Source organism: Dasypus novemcinctus, chromosome 26 (genome assembly GCF_030445035.2).
Source record: "Dasypus novemcinctus isolate mDasNov1 chromosome 26, mDasNov1.1.hap2, whole genome shotgun sequence".
Taxonomy (NCBI): Eukaryota; Metazoa; Chordata; class Mammalia; order Cingulata; family Dasypodidae; genus Dasypus; species Dasypus novemcinctus.
In genome coordinates this window covers 3716364-3728673 of record NC_080698.1, presented here as the reverse complement: position 1 = coordinate 3728673, position 12310 = coordinate 3716364, and the positions used below count along the sequence as shown (strand labels likewise).

The 12310-nt window shown below is 73.7% G+C and overlaps 1 protein-coding gene across 4 annotated transcripts; it reads right to left on the bottom strand.

Moving 5' to 3' along the window:
• Positions 1-2209: 2209 nt before the first annotated feature.
• Positions 2210-9758, bottom strand: ZBTB47 (zinc finger and BTB domain containing 47). Of its 4 annotated transcripts, none has more exons than XM_058288951.1 (6): positions 9555-9758; positions 5804-7309; positions 4526-4669; positions 4034-4142; positions 3552-3696; positions 2210-3489 (listed from the first exon to the last, which is right to left on the bottom strand). In XM_058288951.1, exons 1-6 carry the CDS (start codon positions 9555-9557, stop codon positions 3144-3146), a joined length of 2253 nt encoding a protein of 750 aa, XP_058144934.1. In that variant the 5' UTR covers positions 9558-9758; the 3' UTR covers positions 2210-3143. The 4 variants fall into 4 exon arrangements, 2 of the variants coding, with proteins under 2 accessions (XP_058144934.1, XP_058144935.1); XM_058288952.2 differs by having other exon boundaries at positions 4027-4142; positions 4522-4669; positions 9555-9748; XR_011647506.1 differs by having other exon boundaries at positions 3353-3489; positions 4522-4669.
• Positions 9759-12310: the final 2552 nt, after the last annotated feature.

Sequence of the window (12310 nt, the reverse complement as noted above, 5' to 3'; positions counted from 1 at the left end):
AGGGCCACTGCTGTGGGCCTCTGGTACCTGCCCACGTCTTCTCGTCCCTGCCTCTGGTGATTCTAGACCAGGATTCTTCGCCTTTTTGGTTCCACGGACCCCCACTCGGTCCACACTGTGCTGTGCAGTATTTAATAAAGAATCACACCCACACGGCCCCTCAAGAATGTGTTTCTGAATTTCAAGTCCTGCTCCCGGCCCCCTGGTTGAGAATCCCTGCCCGAGAGGACGGGGACCGCGGCAGCACGTGGAGAAGGGCTGCGGGCGTCCCGCCCCGACGAGGCGCCGCCCCTTCCGCGGGGGAGCCACGGGTCGCCGTGGCCGGGGCGCGGCTCGCCTCGCGGGCATCGCTGTGCTGCAGGAGGAAGGCAGCCCCGGGGCCTCGGGACTGGGGTCGCCGAGCTGCGGGGCCCAAAGGCCAAGGCTGGGGGGTGCTCCAGGGGTCACCAGGGTGCAGCCCGCCCCCAGCGCACGGCCCCACGGCGGCCCCCCGCCTGATAGCCGGGAGGAGGCTCTGGAGTGCTGGGAAGAGCGTGAGCGCGAGCGGGTGGGCCTGGAGGACGCGAGGGGGGCCAGGCCGGCGACGGGCCGCCGCGGAGCAGGGCCCCGGGACCCGGCTGTCGGCCACCTAGCTTCCGGGGCCCCTGAGCCCTGCTCCTGTCCGTCGCAGCAGTGCCGCAGCCTAAGAACCGCCCTGGAAGGCGCCGCCAGGCCCTGGGCCTGCTGGGAGACACCACTGGAGCCCCCTTGGCCCGCGCCCCAGGGCCTAGAGCCCCCTGACCCGGAGCAGGCGTTAAGGTCACTTGTGCGGGGAGAGCCGCCCGCCCCCTCCTCGGCGGCCACCGCGCCTTCCGTCTCAGCTGTCCAGGGGTCCACAGAGTGCCCCAGGCCGCTTCAGGGCGCCTGCCCGCCGAGGGACGGTGAGCCCACCCTGCTGGTCGCAGTGTGCCCGGAGCTGAGAGGACCGGACGGCTGGCCCTGGGATGGCCACTTGCAGGTCCCTTGTGCGCTAACGGGAGACCCCGCCCCAGCCGAGGGCCAGGTCTGACTCTGGGGGGTCCCGAAGCCCGGCCCACTGTGAGGGAGGGCGAGGTAACCCGTGGCGGCTCCAGGCACAGTGGCCCACGTGGTCTGCAGCTGGGCTGCTCTGTCCCCACACCGCGCCGAGTGTCCAGCTAAGGGTCCGGGCGGGGAGAGGCCAGCCAAGGGCGGGTGCACTGACTTTATCCCATCTCCCCCCGCCTGGGCCGGGGACCACCCCCTTGTGAGCAGACACGCCCCATCCTGCCCACCTGAGCCCACGGCGAGGGGCGCTGAGGGGGCCTGCAGCTCTCACTGGGGACAGTGGCTCTCGGGGCCACCCCGCTCCCATCCACGCCCGGCCAGCGGCCCCAGGGCCCAAGAGCCCAGGCTCCAGCCAAGCAGGCCGGGCCGTGCAGCTGGGCGGGGGCCACCGCGGGCTCCGGAGGCCGTCACAGCCCTGGCCCCGTCCCCTCACTCCGGCATCCGGGGCTGTCGACTTGCTTTCAAGATACAAAGAGCTGGGGAGACAAGAACCCGTCCACGCGCGTGGCCCAGTGCTGCCCATGTGGCCCAGCACTGAGCGCCAGGGGCCCGGCACCCACGAGGGGGGGGCAGGGCCCACCCGCAGCGGCCACCAGCGCCCCCTCCTGCCGCAGCCCCCCCACCTCTGCTTGCCAGGTGCGGCCTTCAGTGCAGGGGCCAGCCTGGCTGGGGGCCCCAGGCCCACTCGGGCTGCAGTGGGGGAGCGGGTGGCAAGACCCCAGGGCCAGCACTCGGGGGTGCCATGGGGGCTCCGGCCCACGGCCAGCAGAGGAAAGAGCACGAGCCTGCCGGGCACAGGGACTGGAGGCTAGAAATAGGGGTAGAGGGAAACAGGGAAGGGAGACCCTGAGGATGTCGTGGGAGCCCCGAGACGGAGGGGCATGGAGGAGGAAAGAGCCGCAGGGCCCTGGCTCCAGAGACCCCGCAACCCCCGGCCTTGGGCTGTGTAGGGCCAGCAAGGGGCCACCTCCCGGGGTCCCGGCCTCCCCTCCCTAGAGCACAGCAGGGGGGCCGGCGGTGGGGGCGCTGTAGGTTCAGGTCCCAAAGCCGAGGGGCCAGGGCAGGGCCCCCCAGGCCTCCACGGGGCTGCAGCTTGGACTAGAAATCCTGGAATCACGCAGGCGTCACGGGCCTGCCCACAGTGTACAGAATAAAGTGCTTCATTTATTGATGATTAAGATGTCCCCAGCCCCCTGCCCCTCCTCCAGCAGCCCCCGGGGCTCAGGCCTCTTCCTCTCCAGCCACGCGGGGAAGGTGGCGGTCGGCGGGTGGTAATGGGGTGTAAGGTGCCAAGAATATAACAAACAAAACTGTATAAACACAAGAGGACAGAGCTTAACTAGGAAACATGTAGCTTATGGAGCCCTCCTCCCCGGTGGAGGGGCAGGAAGGGGGGCGGACAATGACGACACGAAAGGCGTCCGCCGTGCCCGGCCTCGGCGGGCTGAGGCTCCCGTCGCCCGCGGTGGCCCAAGCGGGCCAAGAAGGCCGAGGCCGGCCCGGGGTGGACGCGGAGCTGAGGCCGGGGCAGCTGGGGGGCGCCGCTCCGGGGGCAGCTGCCTGCTGCGCAGTAGCACCTTGAAACCCTGACGCTTGACCGGGCCTGTCCCAGGGCCCCCTGGGGTCCGGCCCTCGTGCCCACCCCCAGGCCCCGCGGCCTTGGGACGTCCTCTCCGGGACGTGGGGCCCCTGGTGCGGCCTGGTCGGGGTGGGGACCCCTGTGCCGGCCGGCAGGGGTGCGGGTGGAGAAGGCAAATCCCTGGGGTCCAGCCCCTACCTGCCTCCCCCACCCCCCCACCCCCGAAGCAGAGCGGGGCATGTGGTCTTCGGCCCCTCCGCTGCCCACCCCAGCACGCTCGTCTTGGCCAGCCTCGAGCCCCTGCCTCCTCCACGGGGGCTGCCCCCCAGCTCCTCCAGAACAGGGGACAAGGGTGCAGGAGGTCCCCAGCTCAGGCCCCAGCAGGCTGCTGACCCCTCCCCACCGCACCTGCTGCCCGCAGCAGCGCCCTCTCCTGCAGTGTCCTCTCATTTTGTCCCCTTGAGCTGGTGAAAGAGGGGACCCTCCAGCCGGCAGGGCCCTAGGGCTGGGTGCTCTGGGGCGTCCAGGGGGCGTCCAGGGGGCCGTCGGCTAGTTGCTGTCCAGCCTCCCCGCGGGGCTGGCGGCGCCGGGGAAGGGCGGGGGCGGCGCGGGCGGCGCGAGGCCGAGCAGGGGCGCGGGGCCGGCGGGCGCGGGGGCCGGCTCGGCCAGGCTGAGGCGGAAGCACTTCTCCTTGTGCGCCTTGAGCATGTTGGAGAAGCGGAAGCGCTGGCCGCAGACGTCGCAGGGGTACGGCTTCTCGCCCGTGTGCGTGCGCCGGTGCCGCTTCATGTTGGGCCGGCTGGTGAAGCTCTTGCCGCAGATCTCGCAGATGTAGGGCTTCTCGCCTGCGGGGGGCCAGCGTCAGGGCGCGCGGGCGCGCGGGGAGTCCCCCGGGGGCCCGCGCTACCTGTGTGCGTCTTCATGTGCTCGTCGAAGTACTGCTTCATGTTGAAGTCCTTGCCGCACCACTGGCACATGAACTGCTTGTGGCCGATGTGGATGCTCATGTGCGAGCGCAGCTGGTACTTGTACTGGAAGCGCTCGGCGCAGTTCTGGGGTGCGGGGCCCGGCTTCAGGCCACGCCGCGCCTGCCCGCCCGGCGCCGTCCTCCCCCCACCCCGAACCTGCGGGAGCCCGCGGGAGGGGGGGACGCGAGCCCGCGGTGGGGGGAGGCACCCTGAGCCCGCGGGGGGTGGAGGCACCCCGAGCCTGCGGGAGGGGGGGAGGCACCCCGAACCCGCGGGGGGGTGGAGGCACCCCGAGCCCACGGGGTGGGGTGGGAGACGCGAGCCTGTGGGGTGGGGGGCACCCCGAGCCCGCGGGGGAGGCACCGCCGGGCTGCCCCCCAGCCCCCAGCACCCCTGGGGAGCAGAGGGGCTCACCTCGCACCTGAAGGGCTTCTCCCCCGAGTGCTGCAGCGAGTGCACCTTGAGGGACATGCTGCGCTTGAAGGACTTGCCGCAGGTCTCGCAGGTGAAGGGCATGTCCTTGGTGTGCGCTGCGGGCGGCGCGATGGCGTCACGCGGGGACCCCCTCCCCCCTCCCCCCTCCGCGGGGCCCCGCAGGGACAGCCCGCCCGGTGGCTCTCCAGCCTCTCCACTCCCGGGGCCTCGGGGAAGGGCTGACCGACCAGGCGGGACCCCCCGGACCCCTGGAGGCCTGTGCCCCCTCCTCCGTGAGGAGGGGCTGCTGGGGCGCCGACGCCTCCAGGGGACGCGGTGACGGCCCCGGGCAAGGCCGGCGGGGGGGGGGGGCCGCGGGGGCAGGGACGCCCTCGAGAGGGGGGGTCCTCGTCGCCCCTTCACGGCAGGAGGCTCGTCCCGGCACACGGGGCGGCTGGCCTGCCAGGTCCACGGGCCCCCGCGGGCCGCACTCACCCACCATGTGCTTGCGCACGTGCGCCATGGTGTAGAACTTCTTCTCACAGATTTCGCACGAGAACTTCTTCTCTGCGTAGCCGTGCACGATCTTGTTGTGCTCGTGGAGGGACCAGAGCTTCTTGAAGGCTTTGCCACACGTCACACACTGCGGGGCAGGCGGACTTGAGGCCCGGGCCCGGTCAGGGCCGTGCCCGGAAGGTGCCGCCCCTCTGGGCCTCAGTTTCCCCACCCTGCTGAGGACCAGGCGGACCTGAGCCCCGGGGAGCTGGGGAGGGGGCTCCGGGCACTGCCCCACCCTACTGGCCTCGGAAGCCCAGCCGGGCCAGAGGCCACTCTTAGCAGACGCCCCCAGCCCCACGCCCCCAACTCCCACGCCCCCACCACGTCCCATGAGGCCTTCCTGAGGCCTCACCTGCATCCCCACCAGAAGACAGACAACCAGCTGGAGAAGCCCCTCCCAGGTAGGGGGTCCCAGCAGAGTTGGGGGGCCTCTCCCTGCTGGCACCTGCTCCCCTACTACAGAGATCCCCGAGGGGCATGGGCCCAAAGGGCCCTGGAGGGCAGTGAGAATCTTGGGGACCCCCCTCCTCCTGGGCCCTGGTCTACCCAAAGTTCCCTCCAGGGGCTGGACCTAGGCCAGGGCTCGGAAAGTGGGTCAGGGGTCCGGGCTGGAAGGGGGCACGGGCTTCCATCCCCTCCAGGAAGGAGGCGAGGCGTGTGGCTGCTGGAGACGCGAGAGGCAGCCCGTCCGCAGACAGGTGGGAGCAGGTGCACGCCTGGCAGGTTGCCGGTGCCTGGGCGCCTTCCCCGCAGGGTGCTGCAATTAGCAATTAGCTCAGGCAGTCGGCACCCACCTACCTGCCCAGTGCCTCCTGGACCAGAGAAGAGAAAGGCCGCCTGCGGGGCCTGCGGGCAGACTCAGGCTGGCCCAGAGCCGGGCGGCCACCCCTGCTGCTCCCACGTCCCCAGGCAGGGCCCTTCCCAGCCCCGGGGCAGCGGGCTCTCAGGGCAGGCCGCGGCGCCACAGAGCCCCTCTGTGGGGACCGGAAAGGGGTGCCCGCCTTGGTGAGCCCCTCCTCCGCGGTGCTTTTGTGCAGGCCACAACCTGCGCAACCGCGCAGCCGCCCTGCTGACCCTCCCTGCGGCCCTAAGGGTGCGGGAAAACACCGCCCGCCTCGTCCCGCAGCAGCGGCCGTCCCGCCCTCCCGCCCGCGCTGACCCTGCGCCCCTCGGCCCCCTCGGGGTGCCAGGGCCAGCCCCCCCGGAAGGCCCGGCGCACCTGGACGTTGCGCTCGCAGTCGGTCTGCCGGTGCAGCAGCAGCTCGCTCTCCAGCAGGAAGCGCTTGCCGCACTGGTCGCAGATCTGCATGCGGCTGTGGGTCACGTTCAGGTGCTTCTCCAGGTACCAGCGGTTGTTGAAGACGCGCGGGCACTTCTGGCACGGGTGGTGCTGCTTCTCCTCCAGCTTCACCTTGGCCCCCAGCCCGTCGGGGCTGGGCGGCCCCCCGCCCGCCGCGGCCCCTGGGCCCGGCCTGGGCCGCCTGGCCCCGCGCCGCCCGGCCGCCTCGGGCTCGGGGCTGCCCCGCCGCCGGGCGCTCTCCCGGGACCGTGTGGCCATGCGGCCGGGGGGCGCGGGCTCCGCGCCACCGCCCTGGCCCCGCCCGGCCCCCGCGCCGCCCTGCTCGCCGTCCTCCCCGGAGCTCTCGGGGTCCGGCTCGCTGCGCGCGTCCTCCTCCTCCTCCTCCTCGCTCTGCCCGTCATCCCCCTCCTCCTCCTCCTCTTCCTCCTCTGCCTGGCTGCCCCCCTGCCCCTCCTCGCCGTCCTCCCCGGAGCTCTCGGGGTCCGGCTCGCTGCCCCCGCCCTCCTCCTCCTCCTCCTCGTCCTCCCCGCCGCCGCCGTCGTCCTCCTCGTCCCCGGAGTCCCGCGGCAGCGCGTCGGCCCGGCCCAGCACCACGGCGGCCGCCCCCGCGGCCGGCGCGCCCTCGGGCCCGGTGGACACGTGCAGCGTCTGGTTGTTGAGATTCACCTCCACGATGATCTGCGACTGCTCGCGGCGGCCGTAGCCGCCCGCCGCCCCCAGCTCCCCCTCCAGCTTGCACAGGGCGCCCGGGGCCCCGTCGGCGCCCTCCTTCTCCTCCTTGAAGAAGGGCTGCTGCGCGGGGCCCGCGCCGGGGGGCGCCGCGCCCCCCGCCGTCCCCGCGCCGTCCTCCACGCGCACCGAGTAGGGGTCGGGGCCCTCGCGGGCGTAGATCTTGGGCGGGCCCGGGGCGTCGGCCTCCTGCTTGATGTCGCAGTAGTAGGGCGGCGCGGGCGGCGCGCGGGCGGCGGGCGGCGGGGCCAGGGCGCCGGCGCCCGGGGGCCCGAGCGAGCGGGCGTCCAGCAGCTCCTGGCAGGACGCGGCGATGTCGGCCATCTGCAGCAGCGAGGCGGCGCTGAGCACCTCGTGCACGTTGGCTGCGTTGACCAGCAGCTTGGACGTGTAGATGAAGTTGAGGATCTGCTGCAGGCCGCCGGGCGCCAGCGCCTCCAGCGACAGCTCCACGCGCTGCAGCTGCTTGTTCTGGGTGAAGAGCGAGTGGAAGAACTGGCTGTAGGCGGCCAGCACGCCCTTGTGCGCCGGGAAGACGCTGCGCTGCGGCACCAGCACCAGGTCCACGTCGCACAGGTCGGGCTGGAAGAGGCGCTGCTCGTTCAGGCGGCCCATCAAGCAGGCGAAGTGCAGCGCCACGTCCTCCACCAGCGAGAACTCGGCCGCCGGCGCGTCCGTCGTCTTCTCAACCAGCAACTGCGGGGCGGGGCCGCGGGCGGTCAAGGGCGCGGCGCTCCCCGGGGGAGCCGAGGCCCGAGGGGGGCCCTGCCTGGCAGCACCCCCCCCCCTCCAGCTCACTTTCCTGGGCTCTTCCCCTGCGAGGCAGGCAGGCAGGGATGGCAGGGCAGGTGGGCAGGTGACCAGGTGGGCAGGCAGGGCTGACAGAGGCCATCCTGGCTCACAGGACCAGTGGCACCCAGGCCAGGACATGCCAGGGTGGACAGGCTAGTGGTCAGCCTGGAGCCCCCCCCCCGGGCCTCAAGGACACAGCCGGGACTGGCAGAGGCCCCGAGGCCTCGGTCCCCGGGGCTGCCGCGCTGGCGAGGAAGTCCCGGCCTCCGGGCCGAGGTCGCCAGCCCTGCGGCCTGGACGGGCCCTGCGCGGGCTCTGGGCCGGGGGCCGCTGGCGGTCTGTCTCCATGCCTGCACGGAGCTCCCAGGGAGCCCGGGTTCCAGGTTGGCTCTGTCTCGGGGCCTCGGCTGCCAGGCCTGTGGGCACATCCAGCCTGTGGGCTGCCCGGAGCAGGGGGCGGCCCAGCTCAGCAGCCGGCCCCTTAGCACCCGCTGCCCCCTGCCTGGCTGGACCGAACCCTCAAGCCGCCGGCGCCCCGCCTGGCCGGGCCCGGCCCCCCACTGGGGACGGCCTGAGAGCCCACCGACCCGCCCCGGGCCGCTCGCCACACACGTCGCCAGGCAGCACCCACCCCGCGCTCGGACCCGCCTGCCCAGGCCCCTGGCCGTGGCTGCCACCTCCCTGGAGCTACCCCCGCGCCCCTCTCCCCTCGGGCCGCCGGCCCCCTGGCCCTGCTGACCTCACAGGCCCGTTGCACGTCCCGCATCCGAGACGTCTCCCGGCCACCCACCCTGCTGCGCAGGTGAGGAAACTGCAGCTGGGAGCAGAAGGGTCCCAGGCGGGCGGCAGCCGAGACCCCGGGGCCCAGCCGGGCTGGCAGCACCCCGCGAGGCCAGGGGTCTGGGTCTTGGCTGACCTTTAGGGCCGGAGGAGACGGCGGGGATCCTCCCACCCAGGGGGCCCCCACAGCGCCCGGGAGGGGTCGGGGCCCAGCCCGGTTGTCGCAGGGGCTTCCTGGGCTCCCGGAGAAATGCAAGGAGCAGCAGAAGGGACGTGGCTGAGGGCCTGCCAGCACCACGCTCCCCCTTCAGGGACCACGCCCCAGTGCCCACCCGCCACGGGAGGGGAGAGCCCCCTGCAGTGCTGCCCACCGGCCTCGGCAGGGGCAGGGGTCAGCACGCGACCGCCCGGCCCCCTGCCCCGGCTCCCTCATCAGGTCCCGCGTCCCACCTGGCAGCCGCTCGCAGGGCACGGCTGCCCCTTGCCGGCCCCTCCCGGGCAGCGCCCACCAGCTCCCCCCGCCGGCTGTGCCAGCTGCAGCCACGGCGCCCACCCCCAGCGCCGGGCGCCAGGCCGCCCTGTCTAGCTAAGACGCAGGGCCGAGAAGGGGGTGTCAGGCCCTCCAACCCTCCTCCCCACGCCGGGTCCCAGGGACACCTGCAGAGGCCGCCCCCGGGGCTGGACCATCCACACCCGCGGGCTCCTGGCCTCACGCATGAGCCGTCAGTGCCCCCCGTCCAGGCGCCTCCTGGAGGCCCGAAAGCCCCCACCTCCCACCCAGCACCTCCCTGCCCGGCAAGGGCCAGGGGCAGAGGTCGGTGACCCCAGGGCCCCCTTCTGTGAAGGGGTGCCCAGGCAGCCCTCTCCCGCTCAGGCGGCCCTCGCCAGTTTCCACCGCGGCAAACGGGCCCAGAGAGGGGCGGGAGTGGCCCAAGGTCACACAGGAGTTGACAGCACAGCTGCAGGCCCCCCCTCCCGCCAGCCCCCGCCCTCAGCCCGGGGTCCCCAAGCCCCCAGGCCGGCGGCTGCGGCGCCCACGTGGCCCGAGGCCCGGCGGGAAGGCGCGCACCCCTCCTCCCGCGTGGCCCAGCCTGAGGGCGGCGCCGTCCCGGGCGCGGAGAAGCGCCCCCCTCCGTCCGAGCCCGGCCTCCCGCGCCAGCGCCCCCACCCCAGGAATTTAACCCCCTCCCCGCCGGGGGCCGCGCCGTGGCGCCGCCTTCCCGGCCCGGAGGCCCCCGCGGCGGCGAGAGGGAGAGCGGCCGAGGGGGCGCCTCCCCCGGCCCCGCGGCCCGAGCCGCCGGCCGCGCGCTCCGCAGGGCAGGGCGGGCAGGTGGGCGGATAAGCGGGGGGACAGGCAGGGCCTGCGTACCATGGTGCCGCGGCGCTGCGGGCTCACAGGGCCCTGCGGGATCGCGCTGCCCCCGGCGGCCGGGCCGGGGCCGCTCCATGCAGCGCGGCGCTGGGGGCCGCCCCCGCGCTGGGCCCCGCGACCATGGCCCCGGGGGCGCGGCCGGGCGGGCGAGGCGCAGGGCCGCGGCGACTCCCGCAGCCGAGCAGCTGCGGCCCCGGAGCCTCGGGCGCGGCGGGCGGGGGGCGCGGGGCGCCGATTGGAGCCGGCGCGTCAGCTGGGGCCGCCGTCTGGCCGCTTAAAGGGCCAGGCCGCCCGGGCGCCGGCGGGGGCGCGGGGGCGCGCGAGCTGCCCGGGGCCGCCGCGGCCCCCTGGCCACCACCCCCTCGCTCATCTGCGAGCGGACGGACCCCGGCCCCACCCTGCCCTGCCGAGGCCCCCTTCCCAACGGGAAGTTCATCTCCGAGTCTAGCCTGGGTGCCCTCCAGCTGTGCCGGGGGCGGGGTGGAGGGCAGCCCCGACCCCCCGGAAGCCGGGCGCGGTAGAGGAGGCTCCCCCCTGCCCTCTGAGCCCCCGCACTGATCACCCCCACCCGCGGCCTGGGCTGCTGGGACCCGGGGGTGAGGCTGGGCTCCCCCGACCTGGGTAGGTGGACCCTGCTGACCGCCACGGCGGCCCCGGCGGGCCCCGGCGCACTTGGCCGCGTGCCTTCAGGACTTGGCCCCGACGGCCGCTCCTACCTGGTGGCCTCCTCCAGCCGCGCAGGGCAGCGCAGGGCAGGCGCTGAGGCCACCCGGGCGCGGCCATCCTGGGGCCAGCTGCTGGCGCCCGGGGCGATGGCCGCGGCGGCCCGAGTCCTCCCCGCTGGGAGCGGCCTCCCTGCTCGGCTTGTGCTGGGGAGCCGCCGCCAGGCCGGCGGGATGCAGCGCTGGCAGGGACGCCCGTGGGGGCAGGGGGCTGGCTGCACCGGCACTGCCGGTCTGGGTGGGCCGCGGCGCAGGGGGCGCTGGCCCCGCAGGACCCTGGGAGAGGCCTCTGCGTGACCCGTGCCGCCACCCCAATTCCTCTGCCCTGCACACACCCCGCTCTATCCCTGCTGCCCTGTCTGGGCACGTGGGAACATGTGTCCGCGCCACCTCGTTCAGGAGTGGGCAGGGCCTCGGGGGCCCACTCGGGGGGACAGGCAGAGGCCAGGTGAGCCTGGGGGTCTCCTGCGCCAGTGCGCCCAGGCCGTGCCAGGGCCAGGAGGAAATGTCCCGGGACAGAGTGAAGGGGTGCCAAGAGGAAGTGGAGGCAGGCACCCGCCGGCGGGAGGGGAGGCGGGGAGGGCCGCGGGGACAGCAGGGTGCTCGGGTGGCCGCCGAGGCTGCGGGGGCTCCCTGCCTCTGGCTAGCTGGCCACGCCGGGGCGCCCCGCCTCCTCCGTGGCCCTGCAGTGAGGGACCGGCCTGGAAGGAGGTGTGAGGGTCTGTGCACCCATCGGTCAGAAGAGGACGTTGAGGCCCAGAGAGCGACGGCTGCACAGCCAGGTGCGAGGCGCGAGGCGCGGCTGGCGCGGCCTCCTGGTGGCTGGGAGCCTGGCAGGGAGAGGCCACGGAGGCCGCGGGGGTGTGGCCAGCACGATCGAGGTGGGGCTACAGGGTCCCTCTGGAGCTGACCTTGGCTGGGATGGTCAAGTCGGAGGAGCTGGAGGGGGTGACAGGGAGGTGGGCAGGGGCCCTCCCTCGCGGGGAGCCCGGGCTCCGTAGGGGCTCCTGGCCCCTGGGTGGCGGCAGCCTGGCAGGAGGGAGCCGTTGGCAGAACTCAGCCCCGGCTCAGAGCTGAGGCCTGGAAACCGAGTCGGCGTTCCCTGGAACGGAGAGGGTGGGAAGGGCACTGCCGCGACGGGGCGTGCAGAGGCAGGAGGCCGGCGGTGGCCTGCGGGGAGCCGAGAGGTGGGGCGGGCGTAGTCCCAGCCTCCGCTCGCCAGCGGGATCCAAGAGCCCGAGCCTGGCGCCGGGGGTCAGCGTCGCTTGGGGGTCAGCGTCACTTCACCTGGGGCCACGCACAAGCCCAGGCCCGGGAGAGGCACCCGCCGCTGCAGCATCAGTCACCTCGAGGGGCCAGGGCAGCTTTCCTGGAGAGGGGACCCCAGGCCAGGGCTGCACCTCCTAGGCCTGACAGTGGTGGCGACGGGCTGGCCTGAGAGCAGGGCTGGGTGCCGAGGCCCCCCAGGCCAGCGCGCGGGTCTTCTCAACCTCGCAAGGCAGGAGGTCCTGCAGGCCGGAAGCGCTGGGGCAGGCCCGGCGTGGGGCACGCGCGTCTCTGAGGAAGGACAGCCGGGCTGTGTGCGTGTAGGATGCAGTGCGGGGGCTGTGCGGGGGCGGGGGAGGACAGGCAGTGCCAGCGAGTGGAAGGCGACCTTGACTTGCACTGTGCGGGGTCAGCGTGGTGCTGCGGGGCCTGCAGGTTGGGGAGGTGGGCTGGCTGGGTGGGGGGCTGCCCCTGTGTGCCCCCTGGCCGAGCCTGGCACCGACAGGTTGCAGCTGCCTGTGGGAGGCACCTAATGCCAACCAGCAGTCGCCCGGTTCCCCTCAGTGTAAGCGCCAGGGCCTTGGCATTTTTTGGGAAGATTTCTCTCTCCCCTCCCCATCCCCTTGTTGTATGCACTCGCTGTCTGCTGACTGCTCGTCTTTTTTTCAGGAGGCATTGGGAACCGAACCCAGGACCTCCCCTGTGAGAGGGAGGTGCCCCATCACTTGAGCCACCTCCGCTCTTTGCTTGTCTGTTTCCTTGCTG

Excerpts from the sequence above, each read along its gene's own strand:
- ZBTB47 (XM_058288951.1), bottom strand. Across the intron at positions 3,697-4,033 it reads TCGGGGGAGAAGCCCTTCAG|AACTGCGCCGAGCGCTTCCA; the intron begins GTGCGAGGTGAG and ends CCCGCACCCCAG. Across the intron at positions 3,490-3,551 it reads GCACATGAAGACGCACACAG|GCGAGAAGCCCTACATCTGC; the intron begins GTAGCGCGGGCC and ends GGCCCCCCGCAG.